The sequence below is a fragment of the Ranitomeya imitator genome, chromosome 2, assembly GCF_032444005.1.
Source record: "Ranitomeya imitator isolate aRanImi1 chromosome 2, aRanImi1.pri, whole genome shotgun sequence".
Classification (NCBI taxonomy): Eukaryota; Metazoa; Chordata; class Amphibia; order Anura; family Dendrobatidae; genus Ranitomeya; species Ranitomeya imitator.
In genome coordinates, this window is record NC_091283.1 from 375,916,349 (window position 1) to 375,943,573 (window position 27,225).

Below are 27,225 nucleotides of genomic sequence, written 5' to 3' on the forward strand. Positions count from 1 at the left end.
ACACCGATTCAGCGATGTCTTCACTGGTAACCAGGGTAAACATCGGGTAACTAAGCGCAGGGCCGCGCTTAGTAACCCGATGTTTACCCTGGTTACCATCGTAAAAAAACAAACAGTACATACTTACATTCAGCTGTCTGTCCCTTGCCGTCTATTTCCTGCACTGACTGCTGGCCGCAAAGTGAAAGTGAAAGCACAGCACAGCGGTGAGTCACACAGCGGTGACTCACCGCTGTGGCTGTGCTCTGCTTTCACTTTGCGGCCAGCAGTCAGTGCAGCAAACAGACGGCAAGGGACAGACAGCTGAATGTAAGTATGTACTGTTTGTTTTTTACGATGGTAACCAGGGTAAACATCGGGTTACTAAGCGCAGGGCCCGTGGGTCTACACTGTTATTTATCTGCTGCATGCACTGTAGATAACCTGTTATAGCACTGTGCACTTTAAACAGCTTAAGCATAACATATGGTAACTACGACAGACTTTTGAAATGTCATTTTTTCGAGCCTTCTGCATATTAGTCTATTTAAGATGACGCAGTATGTATTTATGCTTGCTATCTGTGGAGGTTTTTCTCAAGTGCACACCATGATGCAGTGAGGAGCGTGTTTTTTCATTTGATCTACATGCTCTGAGCACCTGCGTTATTATATTACAGGAGCGCTCTGTTTTTGTCCTTTTTTGATATGGACAAGATTTAATGATACTACTATATCTCATTCACTCATACTGAGATTACTGCATTTGCACATGTATATATATATATTTTTTTAGTGAAGACATATTTATGTTTCACTATAGGGACGCCCTATATTTTGATTATATGGGCGTATCTCTTTTGCTTTTAATATATTTTTTTGAGATTTTGTTTTTTTTTTCTATTTTTCTTTGGGTGTTTGGGAGTATTTTTGGTATACTTCTTTATTTCTATCCTGATTTAGGGATTTTGTAGGGTTTCTAGGGTCAGTCGACGTGGAGTCGGGGCGCCTACCGTTTCACATTAGGGTGCCTACCCCCACTGTTAGGCAGGTCTCTTTCCCATAGGGATATGGTCAGTTTTTTTCTAGGGTTCCTTATTTAGGGAATTCTAGGGATTTGTGAGGGTCGAGTCGACGCGGAGTGGGGGCGCCTACCGCAGAAAATTAGGGTGCCAACCTCCACTGACAGGCAGATTCCAGTGTAGAGACGCCCTAGGATCAAATAGGTACACGATAGAAAATGGCAGCAGATTTGTAGAGCTGCAGTAGTCTAAGTCAAGGAGAATGCGCTATGAACCAATAATTTTCAATCAAATTGTAGATTTATGTAGTCTGTTAGATATAGACCTGTTCGGGAACAGACAAAACAGGATAGTGGAAAAGTTCTGTTCTCTGAATCCCAGAGACAATTTTCAAGTGGTAGATGCCTTCCTACTCAAATGGGATTACAATCTAACTTATGCCTTTCCACCAGTGATGTTAATACCAGCAGTCCTGAGAAAGATCAGGGAAGATGAGGCAAGAGTCATCTTGATAGCACCTTTATGGCTCATGAGGACATGCTTCTCGTAGTTGAGACATGATAAATAGACATGCTGCGGTCTAGAAAGACGCGCCGCATGTGTGTACGCAGGGATGCTGGAGGCGTCCCTACACGCATAGTGGAGATGGGATTTCATTAAATCCCATCCACTATGCTGTAAAATCTGGCCGCTGCGGATTGGACGCTGCGGCTGTACGAAGCGTCCAATCCACAGCATTTCCTGACAGTGGAAACATACCCTTAAAGAAGCCATCAAATTGGCTTATTCCATAAGTGGTTGTGTTATTCCAAGGAATATAAGGGCTTACCCTGAGAGCCATTGCAGTCTCTTGGGTGGAGAGGGCGGATGTTTCCATTGAGCAGATGTGTAAGGCAGTGATGTGGTCCTCTCCCTCTGCTTTTTATGAACACTATAGACTGAATTTGACCTCCTCTTCTGATCTCACCTTTTAGAGAAGGATTCTGCAGTCTGTGGTCACTCCCTGAATTCTATTTTTCTCTGTAATTCTCTCTGCGGTGCTGTCATTGGTAATAGAAAAAGATGTAATTAATTACCAGTAATGCTATTTTTCAGAACCCATGACCGCATACTTATAATCCCTCCTATCTCTTGTATGGGTGAACACTAGTTATTTCCTGGAGTGGGACACTGAGTTCTTAAAGGGAACTTATCGTGTCCTAGCTGGCCATGTGAGTGGAAGCAGGGAAGAGTGCTCCCGCTGCCAGAAGGACAAAAATCCTGCTTTAACCCCGATTTTCGGGTAAACTCACCTAAATCCGGCTGGCTGAAGGTCCGGAGAGTGCAGCGGTGCGGAGCAGCAGGTCCGGAGTCGGCAGCGATGACCAGGAGGCGGCAGAAAGACCCTGGCACCAGCGATGCAGGAGCCGGCCAAGATGGCTCCGATGCTAGGGAGGACGCCGAGAAGGAGAACGCCGCATGTCAGCGGCGCATGGAGGTGACCGCAAAGCTGCAGCAGTATGCCAGAGTGGAGGCTGCTGAGGAGGCAGAACCAGGATCTGGAGCTGGAGCTGACCAGGAGGAGGAGGAAGCAAGCACAGCCGAGCAGCATGAGGTACAGAGGGGGAAGGAGAGAGGCAGCATGGCGGGGGCTAGTGGGGGACCTGAAGCCATATCACAGGGAGAGGAGCCGACTCTTAGAGATGTTATCACACTGATCTCTTCATGTCAGCAATCCCTGAACTCCTTGGCCCAGCAGATGCAGGAAGTTAAAGGGGACACGGCACAGATTAATGCGGCTCTGCAGAAAATGGACAAACGTATAGGAGTGGTGGAGGAGAGGGTGAGCACGGCAGAAGATCACATAGTTAAGCTACAAAAAGCTGAAAAGAAGTTCGCCCAAACAATAGCCGAGCTCGCTGCCAAAAATGAGGATCTGGAAAATAGATCCAGAAGAAATAATATACGTATAGTGGGGCTGCCTGAAAAGACTGAGAGGAGAAATCCCACAGAATTTGTTGAAAACTGGCTGCTGGAGGAGATTGGGAGCACAGTGTTTACAAAAGTTTTTGCTGTTGAACGGGCTCATAGGGTCCCGCCGCAGCCCCCTGCCACAGGAGCAAATCCCCGTACCATGCTTGCTAAAATACTGAACTACAGGGACAGAGACATTATCCTCAGAAAGGCTAGAGAGATGGAGGATCTGACAGCTGGAGGTCAGAAAATCGCCATTTATCCGGATTATTCCGCTGCGGTTCAGAAGCAGCGGATGAAGTTTACTGGAGTCAAGCGGCGACTGAGGGAGTTGGGATTGCAGTAGTCAGTGATGTTTCCCGCCAAGCTGAGACTGGTGGCTTTTAATAAGACCCACTTTTTCCTGACACCGGAGGACGCTACCCAGTGGCTTGATACTCATGAGAAAAAACTTAAGGGAATGGGCGACTGACATTTCGGCGAGATCCAGTTGGGATTTGTTTTCTCTGTCGATGGAGGAGAGTTCTGCGCTCGTTAGCAATGGTTAAAGAGTTGAGCAACTGTTGGGGGTTTTGCTGGGCCATATTGAAGGAATGGCCGGAGGGGACAGTACCAACTACTAAGTACGGGGGAGGAGGGTTATGCTGGGTACTGTGAACTGGTTTGGTACTTTTTCTATATGTTAATATAAGTTGAAATGTTAAGATACAATAAAGTGAAAGTTGGGGGGGAAATTGTGATTGCTATGGCAGCGGGACGCGAATGGAGAGGGTTAAGTAAGGGAGAGTGTTCGCAGTGGGCAGTGGAGCCCCACTCTTGATGAGAGGAAGAATGCGTTATATTGGGGGGGTTAGGGGGGCAGGTTGGGAGGGGGCAGGGGGGGTGGGAGGGTTGGGGCAGCTCATACTTGGGAAATTGGATACTTTAAGAAATGATGAGCCACATTATGGGAGATTGTATTAAAATATTGAGTTGGAATGTGAGAAGTCTGGCGGATAAAACACGGCGGGCGGCAAGTCTGCAGTATGTCCGAGAGCAGAAGGTCTCAATGATATGTCTGCTAGAGACACATTTAGTGCGGGAGAGGGTGGATGTATTGAATAGGCGCTGGATACAGAGGGCGTATCATTCTACTTTCTCGACGTACTCTAGGGGTGTGTCTGTGTTAATACCTGCGGGGGTGCAGTATGATGAGGTAATGGTAAAAGAGGATGTGGATGGTCAGTATGTGGTGGTGAAATGTAAAATAAATGGAGTGTTGATGTGTATAGCGGCAATGTATATTCCGCCCCCATACTCAAGTAAGAAGATAAGAGAGGTGCTGGAGAGGGTAGAGCGTTGGGGACCGTTACCATCTCTAATTATTGGCGATCTTAATAATATCTGTGATGCCTTTTGGGATAAAAACAAAAATCCCCAGAATAGAACAGGGGGACATATCACTACGTTTGGGACCTATGTCCGGGAAGTAGGTATGATTGATTTATGGAGAGTTAGACATATTGGGGAAAGGACGTACTCATGCTACTCGCCAGCTCATGGTACTTTGTCTAGGATTGACTTGGCGCTGGGTAACTGTTTACTGGACACGATGGTAAGGGACGTGAGATATTTACCTAGGGCTCTTTCAGACGATAGTCCAGTTGAGGTGGAATTTCGGCCAGTGGGGACACGGATCGGGAGCGCGAAGGAGTGGAAGATTCACCCTAATTGGCTACACAGTATGGACTTGGAAAAGATAAAGAAGGAGTTGGTGGAATTTTTTGAGATCAACGAGGGAAGTGTAGATGTTCTTACTGTGTGGGAAGCCATGAAGGCGTACTTGAGGGGACTGCTGTTCAGGGATATTAGCAGGTGTAAGAGGAAATCGAGAGAGACAGAGAGGTTGGCGGTTGAAGGGCTGAGGATAGCCGAGGATGAGATGGTAATAGCGGGTACTCCGGAAGCTGGGAGGAGGCTAAAGGCAGCTCAGAGTCAGTTGGAGGAGGTATTGCTCGGTAAGGCTGAAAGGAAGAGGGAATTCATGAATCTGGCTTTTTACCAGGAGGGCGAATTTGTGGGTCATTTGCTATCTATGGTGGCTTCTGCCCAGAGAAACACTTCCTTTGTTCATTCTTTGGTATCGGGGAGCGGTGTGGCTGTCTCTGAGACTTCAGAGATTTTGGACATTTTTGCGGATTTTTATGCGGACCTATATTCCTTTCAGGTAGATGGGTTGGTGGAGGACACGGTGGCGTTCCTTGAGGAATTGGAGCTCCCAAGGCTGAGTGACATAGATAGAGAAGATTTGGAAGCTCCCATCACGGAGGAGGAGTTGGGTCGGGCACTGCAGTCTATGGCTAATGGGAAGGCACTTGGCGTAGATGGATTTCCTGCTGAAATTTATAAAAACTTTGGGGAAGTGCTGATCCCTAAATTAAGGGTACTTCTGGAGGAGGCTAGGAGTGGCGGTCGTCTACCGGCATCTATGCGGGAGGCCATAATAGTGGTGATTCCTAAGGAGGGGAAGGACCCGACACAGCCGGATTCATATCGGCCAATCTCCTTGCTTACTACAGACGTTAAACTTCTGGCTAAGGTGTTGGCGATGAGGTTGACAAGTGTTATTTCCGGCCTGGTGCACTCAGACCAGTCCGGCTTTATGCCTGATACGTCCACTGCGATCAACTTACGAAGGCTGTATATGAATTTGCAACTCAGATCCGACAACTGTGGCCAGAGAGTTATTGCATCTTTAGACGCCCATAAGGCATTCGATAGTGTGGAGTGGGGATATCTCTGGCAGGTGCTCCGGAGTATGGGGTTTGGACCGCAGTTCATATCCTGGATTCGACTGATGTACTCGATGCCGATGGCTAGGGTTAGGGTAAATGGGGAGTTATCACGGACCATACAACTGGCTAGAGGGACGAGACAGGGGTGTCCGCTCTCTCCTCTTTTGTTTGCTCTGGCTGTGGAACCGCTGGCTGCTAAGCTTCGACGGTCTGATGAGGTGACTGGGTTTAAATATGGGATGATTGAAGAAAGGGTGGCGTTGTATGCGAATGACATTCTGCTCTTTCTGGCTGACCCAGGTACGTCCTTGGAGGGAGCCATTGGGATTATTGAGCGTTTCGGATCGGTGTCGGGACTTAGGATAAACTGGAGTAAGTCTGTCTTGTTTAAGGTGGATGATGATGGTGGGGAGCCACTGGAGGATGGGCGACTGGAGGTGACTAGCCAATTTAAGTACCTTGGAATATGGATATCTATGCCTGTTACTGACTATATACATAGAAATCTGACTCCAATCTTAGGTGTTCTTAAAGCGAAAGCGGATGCTTGGCTTAAACTGCATTTATCTGTGGTAGGTAGGGTGAATCTTATTAAAATGATTTTGATGCCAAAAATACTGTATATTCTTCATAATGCACCAGTTTGGATACCACGCGGGAGATTTAGACAGATTAACTCTCTGTTCAGGAATTTGATATGGGGGAGACAGCATCCGCGTATCAAACTGGAGACACTTCAGCGACCCAAGGAAGATGGGGGACTGGCATTGCCTAACCCTGAAATATATTTTCTTGCAGCCCAGAGTCCGCATTTAAAAGGCTGGGCGCATGAAGGGTCATCTGGGGCGGTACAGCGGCTGATGGAAGTGGTGACAAAAAGAAGGCCAGTAGTACAATGTTTGGAGGATGGATCCCTGGGGGCTCTGGGGAAATTATACCCGACTGTGTTGTTGATACGCAGGCTGTGGGGTAGGCTGAGACATATACGGGGGGTCATGGATTTGACTAGATTCTCACCGCTATGGCATAACAGCAACTTACAGGAGTAGTTTGAGGCACTGGGGGTACTGACAGAATGGCAAGTCAAAGGGATTCAATACGTGTATCAAATAATTGAGCGAGGTGAATTGAAATCATTTTCCCAATTGCAGGCGGAATTTGGTCTTGGGACTGCAGGGGAGTATCGGTATTTGCAGATGAGGCATGCTTTTGGAGCTCAGAGTAGAAACGGAGGTATTGGAATTCAGAGGGATATAGTACTGGAGTATGTGTGTAATGAAGGGACTACTGGGGGAGTCATATCTACTTTGTATAAAGATCTGTTGCATACTTTCCTATTGGGGTTTCCAATAATGGCGAGAGCTAAGTGGGAGAGGGATCTGGGTCCAATGGAGAATGAGACTTGGGAGTCGGTGCTAGAATGGGTCCCACGATTGTCACTGAGCGAACCGTATAGACTGTCACAGCTCTATGTGATACACAGGGTTTATAAGCCACCGATGGTGCTTTATAAGGCTGGTTTGCGTGATGATTCTGAATGCCCGAGGTGTAAAACTGCAGATGCTGATATACTCCATATGATGTGGACGTGTCCGAGACTGGCTGCTTTTTGGGTGGTAGTTTTGAGCCGTATGGAAGGTGCGTATGGATGTAAGGTGCCAAGGGATCCTATAGTGTGCTTGTTGGGATGTGTGGATGAGATTGGAGTGGATAACAACCTAAAGATAGCTATTGCCAGATTGTTATACATGGCTAGGAAGGTAATAGCTCGAAATTGGATTAGGGAAGAACCGCCGTCAAGAGGAGAATTCCTCCAGTATGTGAAGCAGGGCCTGACACTGGAAAAGGGGTTTTATAAAAAAAGAAGGAAAATCGAAATGTTCAATAAAATGTGGTCTCCGTGGATTGCTATGGGATAGAGGTATTATAGAGGGAGAGGTAATTAAGGTTCCTAATTAATGGTAATGTTAAATGTGGCTTATATTATTGGCTGAGGGATTAGATAGTATATTGGTCTAATGATGGAAGTGCTAAGCAAGGTGAGCTGCTTTGTTGGGTGGGGTTGGGGGGTGGTGGGATTGAAGGGGAATGTTTGAAGGGGGGGAAAAGCTTTGTATTGAAAATGAGAATGTAACATGTCATTTATCTTGTTATTCTTAAAAAAAATTTATTTGAATAAAAAAAAAAAAAAAGGGAACTTATCACCCCCAAAATCGAAGGTGAGCTAAGCCACCAGCATCAGGGGCTTATCTACAGCATGCGCAGGTGCCGGGCCTCTCTTACCTTTCCCAGCGCCTGCGCACTGCAGTACTTTGCTCTGCCCTCAGCAGGGCAGACAAATTATGCCTGTGCCGGAGCCACAGCGTGAAGACAGGAAGAGGACAACATCGTAAGAAGATAGGAGGCCCCGGACCGCGACGCCCATCGGAGGTTAGATTATACTGACCCAGGAGACCGCAGCGGGACTGCCCCTGGGTGAGTATAATCTAACCTCTTTTTCTCATCTTTCAGGATACATCGGGGCTTATCTACAGCATTACAGAATGATGTAGATAAGCCCCTGATGCTGGTGGGCTTAGCTCACCTTCAATTTTGGGGGTGACCGGTTTCCTTTAATGAAATATGCGGTGATGGTGTTGAATATTTTTTGTAAATAATCATTTTTTTAGGTTCTCTCATGCTCTGTATTCCAACCATGGGAGAGGGTCTGCCATTTTATCCTGTAGGTTTCCTGTGCTTGGTGGATCTCCCTCTCTCTGTGGTGCTGTCATGGGTTTTGAAAAATCCCGATATGAGTAAGTAATGACCTCTTTCTTGCTTATGTATGAGGTTCTCTTAAATGTATATAATTTATTCTTCCTGATAGAGCATACTTTCTAGTAAAGAACCTTGAGAACATGAGTTATCTCTCCTGGACAATCTGAATTCCGTGTGATAAACCAGACATTGCCAGAAGTGTCTGCACCCAGAAGTGTAAATAGCATATGTGCAGGTTTTGCAGTTGCATCTGGGCCCTGGAGCTTAAGGGGCAAAAAAATCCCATTTATCTTATATGAAAGCACTAATAGTATTAAAGATTAGCAATAATTGGGGGCCCTTCGGGGCCCATGAGCTTCAAGTTACGCCTGTCATGATCCAGTCCGGGTTTTGAGTCCTGTCTGCTCTTTTTATGGGCTGATCATGTCTAGGGATAAATTTGCTCTGCCTCATTCAGGGTTCAGGTTTGCTATTTAGCTCCGCTGTATCCTTCAGGTGGTGTCAGTTATATTTTCTGCCTTCGGCATGAGTATCTGACTCTGGTAGTACTCTGGTTATGCTGCGCTTTCTGACCTTGCCTGTGTCTATTCCTCCTTCCCTGCCCGTCCTGTTTTAGTGTTTCCTGATTGCTTTTGGATTTCCCGGTGTTTGACCCTGACTTGACTTTGCCTCTGGTCCCTGGTAATTCTGTCTTTTGTCTGGTATTGACGCTTTGGCTCTCCACTGACTCTGTTTGTTTTTTTTTCCCTTTGTACTGCGTGACGGTTGAGGTTTTGACTCAGCTTGTTTGACTATTCTGCTGCCACCTGGAGGTAGCTTCGCTGCAGCACTGCAGGTCTGCCCTTGCAGACTTGTTACTATCCTTCCACTCTATAGCCATGTAGTGGAAGTTGCAGTTACCTGTATAACTGCAGCGTGACAACGCTACTGTCCACACACTGATGTCTGTCACCTATTGAGATGTGCTAATTGACTCACCAATAGCATAACCAAATGTCCGGTAATGCCAAGCCCCAAGACTCCCACGATATCTAGTGAATACCCCATGCCATCTGTTATTCCACACAAATGAGGCTGACGTGCTCTCCTATCTTTAACCCCTTTCTGCCAGCTGACAGGATAGTACATCAGCTGGCAGTATCCCCCGCTTTGAGGTGGGCTTCGGCAGTGAGCCCACCTCAAAGCCGCGACATGTCAGATGTTATACAGCTGACATGTGGGCGCAAGCAGAATCGCGATCCGCCCGCGCCTATCAACTAGTTAAAATGCCGTTGTCAAACTCTGACAGCGGCATTTAACAAGCGCGGCTGGAAGCACTCGCACCGCCGTCACATGATCGGGGGTCATCGGTTCATTGCCATAACAACCTGAGGTCTCCTTGAGACCTCTATGGTGGTTGATGGCCGATTGCTATGAGCGCCACCCTGTGGTTGGCGCTCATAGCAATGCTGCATTTCTGCTACATATAGGTGATCTGTGCTTCACCTCTATGTAGCGGAGGCGATCGTGTAGTGCATGCTTCTAGCCTCTGTTAGAGAAGGGATTTCTAACCTACTCAGGTGTTCTGTCTTATAGGTACCTAAGCGATGAAGCAATAATTTTTAACTTTTCACACAGCATGTGGTGCACACATGGGAAGCATTTGTCTGATTTTTCAATCACATCCATACACACAGTACTTCTGTACTTTCTCGCTCCTCACATTTTATCAAAATGCTCTAGTGCAAAGGAACAAAAACATAAATCACAACTATCTGTGGACTCTCTTACTTGGTTCACTATATCCTCTAATTCATTTCCTATCTGAGTACGGGATTGTATACAAAAATGAGCATTTATGTTCACATAGATTGTCTTCACGTGCTCTTTCCCACTTCACTACAAACTCCCACCCGGGACCTTCCTGTAAGTTTTTTCAAGTAGCAACTAACCGGAGAGTTTTATCTTACTCACTGCTTTTAATGAGAAGGATATATATATATATATATATATATATATATATATATATATATATATATATATATATATATATATATATATATATATATATATATATATATATATTGAGCACACATCATTTAGTCTCTATACATCATATCATGAGCGCTGCTCCATACCCCACAACACAGATTCAGCAATATATCAGCACAGCACTATCAGTACTACTTATCAATTAACAACTGACAAGGCACCAATAAACTCAACTAATATAATTGACTAACTAAAAGCAGAATAAGAGTAATAAAGAAGGAAAGAAACAATAGAACAAACATAGTACAAGTATAGCAGAGCAGGATCAAGACAATGTAATTACAATATTTACAGTATCAACAAACATTGACATAGTTACAAACAGACAGACAGGAAGCCTTATTATAGGTACAGACAAAACAAATGATGGAAAATCATCGTACTTCATAATGAAACAAAAACAATTGTTAATAGTATAGGGAGCAGAACGGCACTAGAGCAGAATGTTTCCAAGCATGCAGGACTGTTAATGGACAGCTGTGTATTCAGGCGTCACAATCGTAAAGGGTAATGGTGCTCTGCATGAATGTCCAGAGAGTAATCGGTATGCAGTAAAAGAGAAGAAACTAATGCGGCACTCACCCCGAATTTGCTGTGAAGATTGTGATCTTTAATGGAGAAAGATGAAAATTACATCCATCAGGACATCAGGTACATATGAGGGTGCGGTATTGTCCGTGCTCCTATACCGCACCCTCATATGTACCTGATGTCCTGATGGATGTAATTTTCATCTTTCTCCATTAAAGATCACAATCTTCACAGCAAATTCGGGGTGAGTGCCGCATTAGTTTCTTCTCTTTTACTAAAAACAATTGTTAACAGCACTTAAACAAACAACATACAAAACAGACAAGTAAGAGACAACAAATAACAGATACTTTCTTTTACCTGAGGGTTTTCCCATTAGAAATCCCCAAAGACTGACTCTAGAAAGCCTCCTTTCCCGGAGAGAAAACTGTGTGAGTAATAATTCTACTCACTTACCCGGGATCTGGTTTTCTGTTCAGGAGGGAGGCAGTCAATTGTTCAGTCTAAGATGAAAGTCGAAGGAGAAATTATATTATCCCGCTGAAGGCCTCCAAGTTGTTAGAGAAGGGATTTCTAACCTACTCAGGTGTTCTGTCTTATAGGTACCTAAGCGATGAAGCAATAATCAGAGAGACACACGCTCGTTGTCTGTCCAAATAGTCTCTGGTCTTTATTTTCATGGCTGGTCTTTATTTTCATGGCTGGGCTTTTAAAGCCCCAAGATAAAAAGGAAATATAGAGTTACATAATAAATTGGCAAGGAGATATATTATACAATTGGTTGTTGGACACATCCTGGTATACAAGATAGATCACATGAGAAGAAGGGCGGGGGGGGGGGGGTGCATTTTATGAGATTTTGGCTGAACATTCAGAATTTTTGGGTGGATTCAGACAAAAACAGACACATATCGTTAATCTGCACAAAAACAACAAGATGTCCTTGGCAATTTCTGGGAATTATTGACCACTGCTATGTGGAATGTCCGGGAAATCGTGCTAAAAAAGACTCAGGTGATAACATTGCACAATACTTGGTTTTCTGTTATTTTTCTGATATTAAAAAGATGAAGATTAACCATTTCTTTAACACCTCCTATGGAGGCTATTGAAGCATGCCAAAAAAGAAAAAAAAGTGTTCAAAAAATATATAAAAGTTCAAATCACCCCCCTTTCGCCCCAATCAAAATAAAACAATAAAAAAATCAAACCTACACATATTTGGTATTACCGAGTTAAGAATCGCCCAATCAATAAAAAAAGGATTAACCTGATCGCTAAATGGCGTAGCGAGAAAAAAAAATCAAAACGCCAAAATTACGTTTTTTTGGTCGCCTCAACATTGCATTAAAATGCAATAACGGGCGATCAAAAAAACGTATGTGCATAAAAGTGGTATAATTAAAAACGTCAGCTCGGCACGCAAAAATAAGCCCTCATCCAACCCCAGATCACGAAAAATTTAGCAAATTTTTGAATTTTTTTTCACCACTTAGATAAAAAAGAACCTAGACATGTTTGGTGTCTATGAACTCATAATGACCTAGAGAATCATAAAGGCAGGTCAGTTAGCATTTAGTGAACCTAGCAAAAAAGCTAAACAAAAAAACAAGTGTGGGATTGCACTTTTTTTTGCAAATTGCACTTGGAATTTTTTTCCCGTTTTTTTTTTTACACGACATGGTAACACCAATGGTATCATTCAAAAGTACAACACGTCCCGCAAAAAATAAGCCCTCACATGGCCATATTGATGGAAAAATAAAAAAGTTATGGCTTTGGAAAGGCTTCTTCCACACTTCCGTCGGTCGTCCTGCGTCAGAGTGCAGTCAACCGACGCATCGATGTGTACAGGAAAACTTGTGCAACGCATCCAGTGTTATGATGGATGCATCGCCTGAGTCCCTGGCTGAATTTACAGGTATAAATTTCGAGAGAGAGAGAGACATCCGTCACTGGATTCCTGCGTTTCACAGTGTGCGCAGGATCCAGTGTCCATAGACTCCCATTCTGTGCAATGATGTATACCGCAGGAGGCGTCGGGGAACGTTTTTCCACTGCAGACAAAAAACATTCCTTTAAACGTTTTTTTCCAAATGACGGTCTGTCAAATTCTGCAGGATCCAGTGCAAGACGGACGAAACGTGTGGCCATCCGTCGCGATACGTCGCTAATACAAGTCTATGAGAAAATGAAATTTTTTTGTAGGATCCTGTTTTCTCAAAAAACTACGTATCTCGACGGGGCTACAAAGGCGGAAGTGTGAAAAAGGCCAAAGAAGGGGAGAAAAAAACGAAAAAAGCTCCGGGGGTTAAGGGGTTAAGCTATAAGTTTAGGAATATATATAGAGAAGTCCTGCAATACATAATATAGATAACAAGCTGGACTTGAATCAATTAATTTAGAGTCGAAACAGGATGCCAGAATAATGTAGATGGTCTGCAATGTGTTTGAGTGACACATCAGAGTCCGCTCACCAGGAGTACATCAAACTCGAGTACTGCAGGATCCTGCCAAAGATGTATTCCAATTCAGTAATGTGAATAAATGTGGTGATAAAGAGTAGCCTTGCCTGGTGTTGGGTGGTAGTTGAAATGGTTCTGAGGTCCACCCAAAATATTAAAGTGTATAGAAAGGTCGCTCAATTGAGTCAAATGTTTTGGAGACATTGTCCTGGACCCCATATGATAGTGAGTCGCTTGAGGGTTTTTATGAGGTCTATGTATATTAAAGGTCAGTGAGCAACCAGGCTTAAAGCCCGTTTGGTAAGTGTATATTACTAAATGAATGACTGAAGTCATGCTAATATTTTGACTAAAATTGTATTATCCAAACTGGCCAATGAGAATCACACAGTCAAGGGTTCTCCCCAGGCTGGCAGTGCACATGCTTTACCACTGCTCCATTTATTCACTTTTCACTCTGCTCTTTCTGGCAGTTCCCTAGAGAATAATTTGAGCAGTGATAAAGCATCCTACCTGCTGCTTCATTTTGTAGCCGGGATAAAAGTTCCTTATCAGGGATAAGAATTCCTCATTATGCTGATTGACCCGCATCCAAAAACGGTTAGGCTACCGTCACACTATACGATTTACCTACGATCACGACCAGCGATATGACCTGGCCGTGATCGTAGGTAAATCGTAGTGTGGTCGCTGGGGAGCTGTCACACAGACAGCTCTCCAGCGACCAACGATGCCGAGGTCCCTGGGTAACCAGGGTAAACATCGGGTAACTAAGCGCAGGACCGCGCTTAGTTACCCGATGTTTACCCTGGTTACAAGCGTTAAACTAAAAAAAAACAAACAGCACATACTTACATTCTGGTGTCCGTCAGGTCCCTTGCAGTCTGCTTCCCGCACTCAGTGACTGCCGGCCGTAAAGTGAAAGTGAAAGCACAGCCGCTGTGCTCTGCTTTCACTTTACGGCCGGCAGTCACAGTGCGGGAAGCAGAGACGGCAAGGGACCTGACGGACACCAGAATGTAAGTATGTGCTGTTTTTTTTTTTTTCAGTTTAACGCTTGTAACCAGGGTAAACATCGGGTAACTAAGCGCAGTCCTGCACTTAGTTACCCGATGTTTACCCTGGTTACAAGCGAACGCATCGCTGGATCGCATCGCTAGATCGGTGTCTCACACACCGATCTAGCGATGACAGCGGGAGATCCAGCGATGAAAGAAAGTTCCATACGATCTGCTACGACGTACGATTCTCAGCAGGATCGCTGCTGCGTGTCAGACACAGCGATATCGTAATGATATCGCTAGAACGTCACGAATCGTACCGTCGTAGCGATCGAAATGTTATAGTGTGACGGTACCCTTAGACTTCCACTGATCAGTAAGCTTTGGATAGGTGATAGTGTTTTAACCAGACGCCCCTTTTAATAACGGTTATATTTTTTGGCAGATGACTATTCCAGGACATTACAAGGACATCCGACATCTTCAGATTTCAAAGCAGAAGATGGCTTCATAACACAACATACATATGAAAAGCAAAGCAAAGATCTATCGTCTGAACATTTTAAACAGATCCTATCAAAGACTATTAAGCAAACTAAAAATCACAAAAGGAGTGATAAATTGCAAACAACCCACCCTATAAAGAAACCATATTTATGTTCAGAATGCGGTAAATGTTTTAACCAGAAATCAGAACTTGTTAAACATCATACAATTCACACAGGGGAGAAACTATTTTCATGTTCAGAATGTGGGAAATGTTTTAACCAGAAATCAGGACTTGTTACACATCAGGAAATGCACACAGGAGAGAAGCCATATTCATGCTCAGAATGTGAGAAATGTTTTCATCACAAATCATCTCTTATAATACATCAGAAAAGTCACATAGAGAAGCAGGAATTTTCATGTTCAGAATGTGGGTTATGTTTTAGATTCAAATACAAACTCATTATACATCAGAGAATTCACACAGGTGAAAAACCTTTTTCATGTTCAGAATGTGGGAAATGTTTTAGGATTAAATCCTCTTTTGTTATGCATCAGAAAAGTCATGCAGCAAAAAAGCCATTTACCTGTTTAGAATGTGGACATTCTTTTCACCAGAAATCAAAACTTGTTATACATCAGAGGAGTCACACAGGGGAGAGGCCATATTCATGTTCAGAATGTGAGAAACAATTCAGCAGTAAGTCAGCTCTTGTTCACCATCAGAAAATTCACACAGGGGAGAAGTCATTTTCATGTTCACAATGTGGAAATAGTTTTAAATATAAATCAGATGTTGTTAGACATGAGAGATGTCACACAGGGGAGAAGCCTTTTTCTTGTCCAGAATGTGGAAAATTATTTGCAAATAAGTCAACTCTTGTTATACATCAGAGAAGTCACACAGGTGAGAAGCCATATTCATGTTCAGAATGTGGAAAATGCTTTGCAAAAAAGTCAAATCTGGTTATACATCAGAGAAGTCACACAGGAGAGAAACCATTTTCATGTTCAGAATGTGGGAAATGTTTCAGTTTTAAGGCAAATCTTGATGCACATCAGAGAGTTCATACAGGGGAGAAGCCATATTTATGCTCCGAATGTGAGAAGCGTTTCAGCAATATGTCTGCTCTTGTTCACCATCAGAAAATTCACACAAGGGAGAAGCCATTTTTGTGTTCACATTGTGGAGATAGTTTTAAACGGAAAACACATTTTATTAGACATCAGAGAAGTCACACAAGGGAGAAACAGTTTTCATGTTTAGAATGTGGGAAACATTTCAGTTTTCAGGCAAATCTTGTTGCACACCAGATAATTCACACAGGGGCGAGTTAGTTTTAATTACAGAACAAGGAAAAGATTATAGCAATAATTCAGATATTGCACAAGCGAGAATTTAAAGAAATATGCCCTTTTTTTGTTCAGTATGTGGAAAAGATTATAGCAGTAATCATACCTTGCTGTACATTTTGCACAGGGGCAAGCCATTCTCATGTTCAGAATGTGAAAAATGCTTTTAAAAGAAGTCCACTTTGTTTACACATCAGAGAACTCACACAGGGGAGAAGCAATTTTCATGTTGAGGATGGGATAAATGTTATACTCAGAAACCAAGTCTAGTAAAGCATTAAAAAAAAACATGCACACAACTGAAAAAAAGTATACAACAGAAACAGTCAAAATAAAGTCATACATGAGAAAGATAAAATAATTTGGAGCAGACCTGGGCATATTGCAGCCAACTGGCCACAACTGTCTCTTTTGGCTGTGTTTGTCTGGCTTGCTGACGGAGATATTCAAAGGACCGAAAAGTTTGATTTGAACTGATGCATGATTCTGTTTTTTCATCAGTCATAATTTCTATTGTGGCCTTACCCTGACAGCATCTTCTAATCAGTGGATTTTCCTAAGGAATCAGTGCTGTGTAGATCTCGCTAAGGCCGGAGTCACACTACAGCGAGATATGGCCGAGTCTCGCCGGTTAAAAACAAGCTCCGGCACTCTGGAGCAGAGCGTGCAGCTCCATGTATTGCGGCTGCATGCTTCGCTCTGGAGTGCCGGTGCTAGAGCTTGGTTTTAACCTGCGAGACTCGGCCGTATCTTGCTGTGTGTGATCCCGGCCTAACAGTGCTACTTCTTTTACCACTTACTTAATCCCCTAATTGCATGATGAAAATTTCAACTACAGTTTTTATGTTGGGAGATCAACTAATTAGTAGCTTCTGTATCTCCGCGGAACGCCTCTGGTAAGTTCACACACTTAAGCAAAGTATTCCTGTTGAAGACTGGTTCCAACAGTGTGAATTACCTCTCACTTTCACTACATGCGGCCTTCAAATATAATATTCTATGTGCCCCTTACATCCATCCTTTACTGCTGAAATGTGTTCCCTAAACCTTATGCCCCACCATGTACTCTGGTGCCTCCTCAACTTTGTGTGTAAAAGGGTTAGCCCCTACCTCTACCTTTGCACCGAGCTAGTGTTATTTTGCTCTGTTGTATGTCTTGTGCAGTAGAGGTAAGGGTTAGGCCCCTCACACATTATACCTTCTATGATTGTGGCTTCTCACATCCACTCCATTGACTCCAGTAAGGATTTCCCACTCCTTGTCCACACACACACTTTACATGTGGATCCATGCATGTAAAATATGGGTGACCAAAACTTTTTCCCAATTTTTCCATTACTTAATTAACTATAAAGCTTGTTGTACCATGCATTATTAAGCTACTGTACGTTCACACAACTGTATTTTCGGTCCAAGTCCTGTCATGTTAAAAATAAATAAATAAATAAAACTTGCTTCATACACACAGCACTAAGACTAACATGCGGTTAGGCTGTTCAGATGACAGATTTTTCATATTGACTGGATGGCGCGCCTGAAAAAAATTGCAATGTGTGCTTTTCCGTGCTCTTTTTCAGATGAGACTTGCTCAGTCAAGTCTATGGGTGTTCATCTGATTTTTTTTTTTTAACAGATTAATTAAAACTAATAGTAAACTGTATTTGCTCTTGTAAATCTAATTCACTGTTCTATAAAAATGGTGGCCACACGGATGGCTATGTAAATGAAAATCTGTCTATTTTATATGCTCTTGTGATCTTAGATTTACTAGTATCAGCTAATCAAAACCATATAGTTTATAGCTTTTTTTAAAGTGATAAAATTAACAGTGTACAGAATTAGGTTTAATCAATTGATTCCCAGTTTCTCATGTGGTCCCTTGGGAAAATTAATTGTCTAGAATTACCAATATATTTATCTTACCCCAAAAAAGAGAAAATACCTATATAAGGAATACATTTGATATTTCGTATTAATTTAAATTGTCTTAGAACTGAAAAAATGTTTCCTTTAAAACTTATATGTTTTATAAACTTGGTTTATCAATTAGAGTTGTCTCCCTTTCTGATGTTGACTTCAGGGATAAAAAGGTGAGCAACAATGATGATTTTGTGATTGCACATGGATGCCAGGACAATTTTGTTACAATAGAACACACCAGACTTTCGATCCTGGACTTTCAGACACTTTTTGAAAATGAGCTATTCATAAGGATAATTGAATTAACCAGATTACGCTACAGAGCCATGTTTCCAAATAATTGCTTTTTTGTTGCATGCTAGTCCTTGCTCCCTATCAAAAATCCATACCCATTAACCCCTTCCTGACCTGTGACACAGCGTATGCGTCATGAAAGTCGGTGCCAATCCGACCTGTGACGCATATGCTGTGTCACAGAAAGATCGCGTCCCTGCAGATCGGGTGAAAGGGTTAACTCCCATTTCACCCGATCTGCAGGGACAGGGGGAGTGGTAGTTTAGCCCAGGGGGGGGTGGCTTCACCCCCCCCCCCTTCCCGTGGCTACGATCGCTCTGATTGGCTGTTGAAAGTGAAACTGCCAATTAGAGCGATTTGTAATATTTCACCTAAAAAACTGGTGAAATATTACAATCCAGCCATGGCCGATTCCGCAATATCATCGGCCATGGCTGGAAACACTTATGTGCACCCACCCCACCCCACCGATCTCCCCCCCCCAGCCCCCCGATCTGTGGTCCGCTCCCCTCCGTCCTGTGCTCCGCTCCCCCGTCCTCCTGTCCGCTCCCCTCGTGCTCCAATCACACCCCCCGTGCTCCAATCAAACCCCCCCTGCACTCCGATCCACCCCCCCCACCCGCACAGCGATCCACCCCCCCGTGTTCCGATCCACCCCCCATGCTCCGATCCACCCCCCGTGCTCCGACGCCCCCCCGTGCCGTGATCTCCCCCCCCCCCCCCCCCCTTATACTTACCGAGCCTCCCGGGGTCCATCCGTCTTCTTTCCCGGGCGCCGCCATCTTCCAAAATGGCGGGCGCATGTGCAGTGATAGGTTATATCTCAGTGATCAAAATAAAAAAAATAGTAAATGACCCCCCCCCCCCCCTTTGTCACCCCCATAGGTAGGGACAATAAAAAAAAATAAAGAAATTTTTTTTCCCACTAATGTTGGGGTAAGAACTAGGGGTAGGGTTAGGGTTCGGGATGTGCACACGTATTCTGGTCCTCTGCTGATTTTTCCGCAGAGGATTTGATAAATCTGCAGGGCTAAACCGCTGTGGATTTATCGCGGATTTATCGCGGATTTACCGCGGTTTTTTTGCGCATTTCACTGCGGTTTTACAACTGCGATTTTCTATTGGAGCAGTTGTAAAACCGCTGCGGAATCCGCAGAAAGAAGCGACATGCTGCGGAATGTAAACCCCTGCGTTTCCGTGCAGTTTTTCCGCAGCATGTGCACAGCGATTTTTGTTTCCCATAGGTTTACATTGAACTGTAAACTCATGGGAAACTGCTGCGGATCCGCAGCGTTTTCCGCGGGTGCACATACCTTTAGAATTAGACTATGTGCACACGGTGCGGATTTGGCTGCGGATCCGCAGCAGTGTTCCATCAGGTTTACAGTACCATGTAAACATATGGAAAACCAAATCCGCTGTGCCCATGGTGCGGAAAATACCACGCGGAAACGCTGCGTTGTAATTTCCGCAGCATGTCAATTCTTTGTGCGGATTCCGCAGCGTTTTACACCTGTTCCTCAATAGGAATCTACAGGTGAAATCCGCACAAAAAACACTGGCAATCCGCAGGTAAAACGCAGTGCCTTTTACCCGCGGATTTTTCAAAAATGGTGCTGAAAAATCTCATACGAACCCGCAACGTTGGCACATAGCCTTAGGGTTGGGTTGGAATTAGGGTTGTGGTTAGGGGTGTGTTGGGGTTAGGGTTGTGGTTAGGGTTGTGATTAGGGTTAGGGTTGTGATTAGGGTTACGGCTACAGTTGGGATTAGGGTTAGGGGTGTGTTGGGGTTAGTGTTGGAGTTAGAATTGAGGGGTTTCCACTGTTTAGGCACATCAGGGGGTCTGCAAACGCAACATGGCGCCACCATTGATTCCAGCCAATCTTGTATTCAAAAAGTCAAATGGTGCTCCCTCACTTCCGAGCCCCGACGTGTGCCCAAACAGTGGTTTACCCAAACATATGGGGTACCAGCATACTCAGGACAAACTGCACAACAATTATTGGGGTCCAATTTCTCCTGTTACCCTTGAGAAAATAAAAAATTGCTTGCTAAAACATCATTTTTGAGGAAAGAAAAATGATTTTTTATTTTCACGGCTCTGCGTTATAAACTTCTGTGAAGCACTTGGGGGTTCAAAGTGCTCACCACATATCTAGATAAGTTCCTTGGGGGGTCTAGTTTCCAAAATGGGGTCACTTGTGGGGGGTTTCTACTGTTTAGGCACACCAGGGGCTCTGCAAACGCAACATGACGTCCGCAGACCATTCCATCAAAGTCTGCATTTCAAAAGTCACTACTTCCCTTCTGAGCCCCGACGTGTGCCCAAACAGTGGTTTACCCCCACACATGGGGTATCAACGTACTCAGGAGAAACTGGAAAAAACTTTTGGGGTCCAATTTCTCCTGTAACCCTTGGGAAAATTAAAAAATTATTTTTGAGGAAAGAAAACGTATTTATTATTTTCACGGCTCTGCGTTATAAACTTCTGTGAAGCACTTGGGGGTTCAAAGTGCTCACCTCACATCTAGATAAGTTCCTTTCGGGGTCTAGTTTCCAAAATGGGGTCATCAGGGGCTCTGCAAACGCAACGTGACACCCGCAGAGCATTCCATCAAAGTCTGCATTTCAAAACGTCACTACTTCACTTCTGAGCCCCAGCATGTGCCTAAACAGTGGTTTACCCCCACATATGGGGTATCAGCGTACTCAGGAGAAACTGGACAACAACTTTTGGGGTCAAATTTCTCCTGTTACCCTTGGGAAAATAAAAAATTGCGGGCTAAAAAATCATTTTTGAGAAAATAATTTTTATTTTTTATTTTCATGGCTCTGCGTTATAAACTTCTGTGAAGCACTTGAGGGTTCAAAGTGCTCACCACACATCTAGATTAGTTCCTTTGGGGGTCTAGTTTCCAAAATGGGGTCATTTGTGGGGGATCTCCAATGTTTAGGCACACAGGGGCTCTCCAAACGCGACATGGTGTCCGCTAATGATTGGAGCTAATTTTCCATTTAAAAAGCCAAATGGCGTGCCTTCCCTTCTGAGCCCTGCCGTGCGCCCAAACAGTGGTTTACCCCCACATATGGGGTATCTGCGTACTCAGGACAAACTGGACAACAACATTTGGGGTCCAATTTCTCCTATTACCATTGGCAAAATAGGAAATTCCAGGCTAAAAATCATTTTTGAGAAAAGAAAAATAATTTTTTCTTTTCATGGCTCTGCATTATAAACTTCTGTGAAGCACCTGGGGGTTTAAAGTGCTCAGTATGCATCTAGATAAGTTCCTTGGGGGGTCTAGTTTCCAAAATGGGGTCACTTGTGGGGGAGCTCCAATGCATAGGCACACAGGGGCTCTCCAAACGCGACATGGTGTCCGCTAACAATTGGAGCTAATTTTCCATTCAAAAAGTCAAAAGGCGCGCCTTCCCTTCCGAGCCCTGCCGTGTGCCCACACAGTGGTTTACCCCCACATATGAGGTATCGGCGTACTCGGGAGAAATTGCTCAACAAATTTTAGGATCCATTTTATCCTATTGCCCATGTGAAAATGAAAAAATTGAGGCGAAAAGAAATTTTTGGTGAAAAAAAAGTACTTTCTCATTTTTACGGATCAATTTGTGAAGCACCTGGGGGTTTAATGGGCTCACTAGGCATCTAGATACGTTCCTTGGGGGGTCCAGTTTCCAAAATGGGGTCACTTGTGGGGGAGCTTCAATGTTTAGGCACACGGGTGCTCTCCAAACGTGACATGGTGTCCGCTAAAGAGTGCAGCCAATTTTTCATTCAAAAAGTCAAATGGCGCTCCTTCCCTTCCAAGCCCTGCCATGCGCCCAAACAGTGGTTTACCCCCACATATGAGGTATCAGCGTACTCAGGACAAATTGGACAACAACTTTCGTTGTTCAGTTTCTCCTTTTACCATTGGGAAAATAAAAAAAAATTGTTGCTGAAAAATCATTTTTGTGACTAAAAAGTTAAATGTTCATTTTTTCCTTCCATGTTGCTTCTGCTGCTGTGAAGCACCTGAAGGGTTAATAAACTTCTTGAATGTGGTTTTGTGCACCTTGACGGGTGCAGTTTTTAGAATGGTGTCACTTTTGGGTATTTTCAGCCATATAGACCCCTCAAACTGACTTCAAATGTGAGGTGGTCCCTAAAAAAAATGGTTTTGTAAATTTCGTTGTAAAAATGAGAAATCGCTGGTCAAATTTTAACCCTTATAACTTCCTAGCAAAAAAAAATTTTGTTTCCAAAATTGTGCTGATGTAAAGTAGACATGTGGGAAATGTTATTTATTAACTATTTTGTGTCACATAACTCTCTGGTTTAACAGAATAAATATTCAAAATGTGAAAATTTCAAAATTTTCGCCAAATTTCCGTTTTTATCACAAATAAACACAGAATTTATTGACCTAAATTTACCACTAGCACGAAGCCCAATATGTCCTGAAAAAACAATCTCAGAACCGCTAGGATCCATTGAAGCGTTCCTGAGTTATTACCTCATAAAGGGACACTGGTCAGAATTGCAAAAAACGGCAAGGTCTTAAAGGTCAAAATAGGCTGGGTCATGAAGGGGTTAAGTAGATGACATTGTATGACCTCTGAAATAAGGTTTGTTACTTGATGCAAATACCTAGACTGGACCATATTAGATGAATAAAATGTGTCCATTCCCTATGACCTAGTAAAATCGGAATTCTACCACTCCTAAATAACCTTACACTGGCTTTGCCAAGCAGGAGGTGAAATGGATGGATGAACTCAGAGCTTTTCTATTCAAACCAAAAGTGACATTTTAAGCAGCATCTGGATTAATATCTGTACCCTAAAACATTCTTTGGATACCTGTAACTCACATAGAAGCTAACATGTTTAAAGTCAGAGCATGGCAGGAATATTTTAGACTACTTTGGAAAATGATTTAAGCTTCACTTTCCCTGACACACAAGCCATGCACACACCAGGCTTCCGAGGACACAAAAGTCAACCAGCTCTCTACAGGCAGCAGCATTGCTGCTATAATCATCTCATTTATCCACCCAAACACTCTGTGGGATTAAAAAAAGGCTCGGACATTATTTGAATGCTGCAGCCAGTCAGCGTCTGCTGATTGGCTGTAACACACGTGTTGAGCCCAGCAGATGTTAATCCAAGCAGATGTAGTACTGACTACAGAGTAGTGGAGGTGGTCCAGAACATATCATTTTTTACATAGCTCTACCAGACAGCACAGACATGAGACTGCCTCTCTGCCCTTGCGGCATCGCTCCATATGCGGCAATTAGAAACAGCTAGTGCTTTCCACCAGCAAGTGGAGGGTTATGAGACCCAGTGGTCTAGAGTTCAGATACCATTTTTGTCAATCAAAAGACACAGTCCTTGATTTAATCGTGACAACAGACAGCTCTGATCCTTGGCTTGATTTCTGATTCTCTGTCCAAATAGGAACAGGAAACGCAATCAGGTTAAAAGCCCTTCCCCCTACTTTCTCTGTGGGTTTTTGTTCTATCAGGACAGGGCAGAGAAGGGGAACTGTTTCTAGTACCTTTTAGAACTTGTGGATGGTGGCAGGGTTTTGGATAGAGTTGAGCGAATATGTTCGGGTTCCCTCTTGTTCAGCAAGCTATATAGCGCTTACAGAATAAGCTGCAGAGGGAACCCGGCTTCCTGGATCGCGCCGGCTAATCGGTGCCGCAGCTGTATGTGTCGTGGCTGTGTCACAGTCACAGCACATGCATGGAGAGCACAACACACAGGCTCTACTTGCATGTGTCGTGACTGACACAGCCGTGACACATGCAGCTTCAGCGCCGATCAGCCAGCGCAATCCAGGAACTTGCCAAGGAGCTCAGAGACTGAATTGTGGCAAGGCACAGATCTGGCCAAGGTTACAAAAGAATTTCTGCATTACTCAAAGTTCCTAACAGCACAGTGGCCTCCATGATCCTTAAATGGAAGAAGTTTGGGACAACCTGAAGTCTTCCTAGACCTGGCCGTCCAGCCCAACTGAGCAATTGTGGGACAAGAGCCTTGGTGAGAGAGGTAAAGAAGAACCCCAAGATCACTGTGGCTGAGCTCCAGAGATACAGTAGGGAGATGGGAGAAAGTTCCACAAAGTCAACTATCACTGCAGCCCTTCTCCAGTCTGGCCTTTTTTTTTTTTTTTTTTTAACTCAAATAGTTTTTTATTAAGTATTCCCATTTAGACAGTTCACGCTCTTCACTTAACATGTCTTTTAACAGTATATACATTATCATTATGTAATGTCTTCCATTATGGACATATAGACCATTATCGTGTAGGCGAAACCACCTCAGGCCTGTCTTCCCTTAACTTTCTTCTAACCCAATTCCAACCAAGGTGTCCACCATTTGTCAAACAAGACCATTTTCCTTCTTTTCTGATACACTCCCTTTTCCAGGGCAATGACCTGCCCCACATATTTAATGTATTCTCCCCTCGAGGGAGGCTCCTCTTTAATCCAGTTTCTTGCTATGACCTTCTGAGCCATATATAATAATCTAGCGATAGCTATTTTCAACTTGTTATCCACAACTATCTCCTCTACATATCCCAACACGCACACCACTGGTTCCCTTGGAATTACACATCTGTACGACCCTTCTATCCGGCTGAGAACCACTAACCAAAAAGTAGTCAATCTTGGACATGTCCAGAACATGTGAAACATTCCCGCATTATCATTCCTACATCTAGGGCATTCTGAATCAGATACCAGTCTGGCCTTTATGGCAGAGTGGCCCGACGGAAGCCTCTTCTCATTGCAAGACATATCAAAGCCGGCACAGAGTTTGCTAATAAACACATGAAGGACTCCAAGACAATGAGAAATAAGATTCTCTGGTCTGATGAGACCTTTTTGGTTATAATTCTAAGCGGTATGTGTGGAGAAAGCAGGCACTGCTCATCACCTTGCAATTGAAGGAAACATGAATGCGGCCAAGTACAGAGATATCCCCGCTGGTACCTGGATACCCGCACTGCGCTGCTTCACTCGGCGCCCGTCTCTCTGTGCACCCTCTGGTACTGGTGAGTCTGTGAGTCTTTACTGCGCCTTTCCTAGATCTGCGCTCTGCGGCCGGGAGCCTTTCCCAACAAACTCCTGCTTGGTGTGCTTTGACCTGCACGCTCGACGACGCTCCCCGAGTCCTTACTGCACCCGACCCTTATCACTGCCGTGCGGCCTATCGCTGCTTGCAGCACGGCGCAAGTCCTCTCTCACTCAGCCCTCCGGCGGAAAGCCCCTCTTCCGTGCAAACCTCCTTATACTCTCCTTACTCACTACATCCCCTCTCTGCAGGTCATGGGTCTCTTCCGTCCTCAGTTTCCTTCCCCCTGCAACAGGAGACTTGTCACCAGCAGTTCTGGACCCGGCGCTTAAGCAGCACTTGCAGCCTGGTTCTCTCCTCTACACCCCCGCACTCCTTTTGCTCGCCATTCCACGGTCAAGAGCTCTTTGTGCCCCTTTATGGTCTTCGGAGGTGGGCCAGATGCCCACAGTTTTCACACCCATTTCTGCTTCTCTTGCACTACATTTTGCCAAAGAAAATCATTCTGCGCATATCGCATGGGCGGGACACCAGCATGGACACACTGAGTACATTGTTGCACCTCTTGAATTTTCTCGTCAGGAGTGCTTGGAAGTTCAGGTACCTCATGCAGAATTTTGACATCTGGCTCTCGTCCTTGGCATTCAATGTCCTCATCTGACTGCGCACTAGGTGTGAGCCCCTACTTCTACCTCTTCACTGGGGCTTCCATCCTCTTCAACTTCCTTGGCGCACACCAGCTCCACCCAAATTACTTCCATGCTCCTGAGCTACGCAGACATCCCGCTGCTGGCAAACGACGCCTTCTCCCTCTCTTCTCGGCGTCCGGTGCCATGGCTCCGCTTTGCTCTGGGTGAGGCTCCCATTTGCTCACCTTTCCAGTCCTTCCAGGTCTCCGTCCATTCTCTATGGTCACTCTGCAATGGGCGGACCATCTCCCTCCACTCTTCCTTGGAGGTGGGCTTTTTCTGTCCAAGGACCGTCTCATCCATGTGCAGAGTTCTCTCCAGTGGGTAAGACCGTTGCAGGACTAGAATCTTCGTCGTTGGCTGCCTCGTGTAGGGCAACTCCTTGACATGTGTACCATTTTTCCACAAGTCCAACACTCACTTCTGAGCCTGTCTGGTGGGTGCTTCGTTCTGTATCACTGTCCGCTGGGAAAGGCATACCGTCTCTGCAATCGTTCTTCATCTCAGGATATAGGATTAGATTCTGAGGTTGCTGTTGGAGGTTGAGGTTGCAGTTGGAGCTTTTCTTACGCTCCATATTTCTCTTTTAATTTCTCTTATCTCCTGTCTTATCTCTGTAAGTTACCCCAGGGTATGAGATTGGATTTCAAGGTAGCAGCAAGGGCTTCTTTTATGCTCCATATTTCTGCCCTAATTCCTCTCATTTACTGCCATAATTCGCCGGCCCACTCCGGCTCTGCTGCAGGCGGGGCAGGTACTTCACTGCTCTGGACCATCCCTGCTAGGTCCGCCACCCCCTGTTCCTGCTCTCACGTGCGCCTGCGCCCCCACTTTTAAGGTCATACATGGGCTAGTGAGCAAGCGTTCTCGCAAAGCCTGCT

General features: G+C 44.5%; 1 protein-coding gene across 2 annotated transcripts in view; it reads left to right on the plus strand.

Moving 5' to 3' along the window:
* LOC138664010 (zinc finger protein 182-like) overlaps positions 1 to 27,225 on the plus strand; it is a 146,765-nt gene that overhangs the window by 55,413 nt on the left and 64,127 nt on the right. Inside the window, exon 13 of one of the 2 annotated variants that reach the window (XM_069750408.1) lies at positions 14,958 to 18,075. In XM_069750408.1, coding sequence (XP_069606509.1) covers positions 14,958 to 16,339 — 1,382 coding nt within the window. In that variant the 3' untranslated portion in view covers positions 16,340 to 18,075. Of the gene's footprint in view, positions 1 to 14,957 lie in introns of those variants that run through there. The other variant, XM_069750405.1, reaches the window with a different exon arrangement.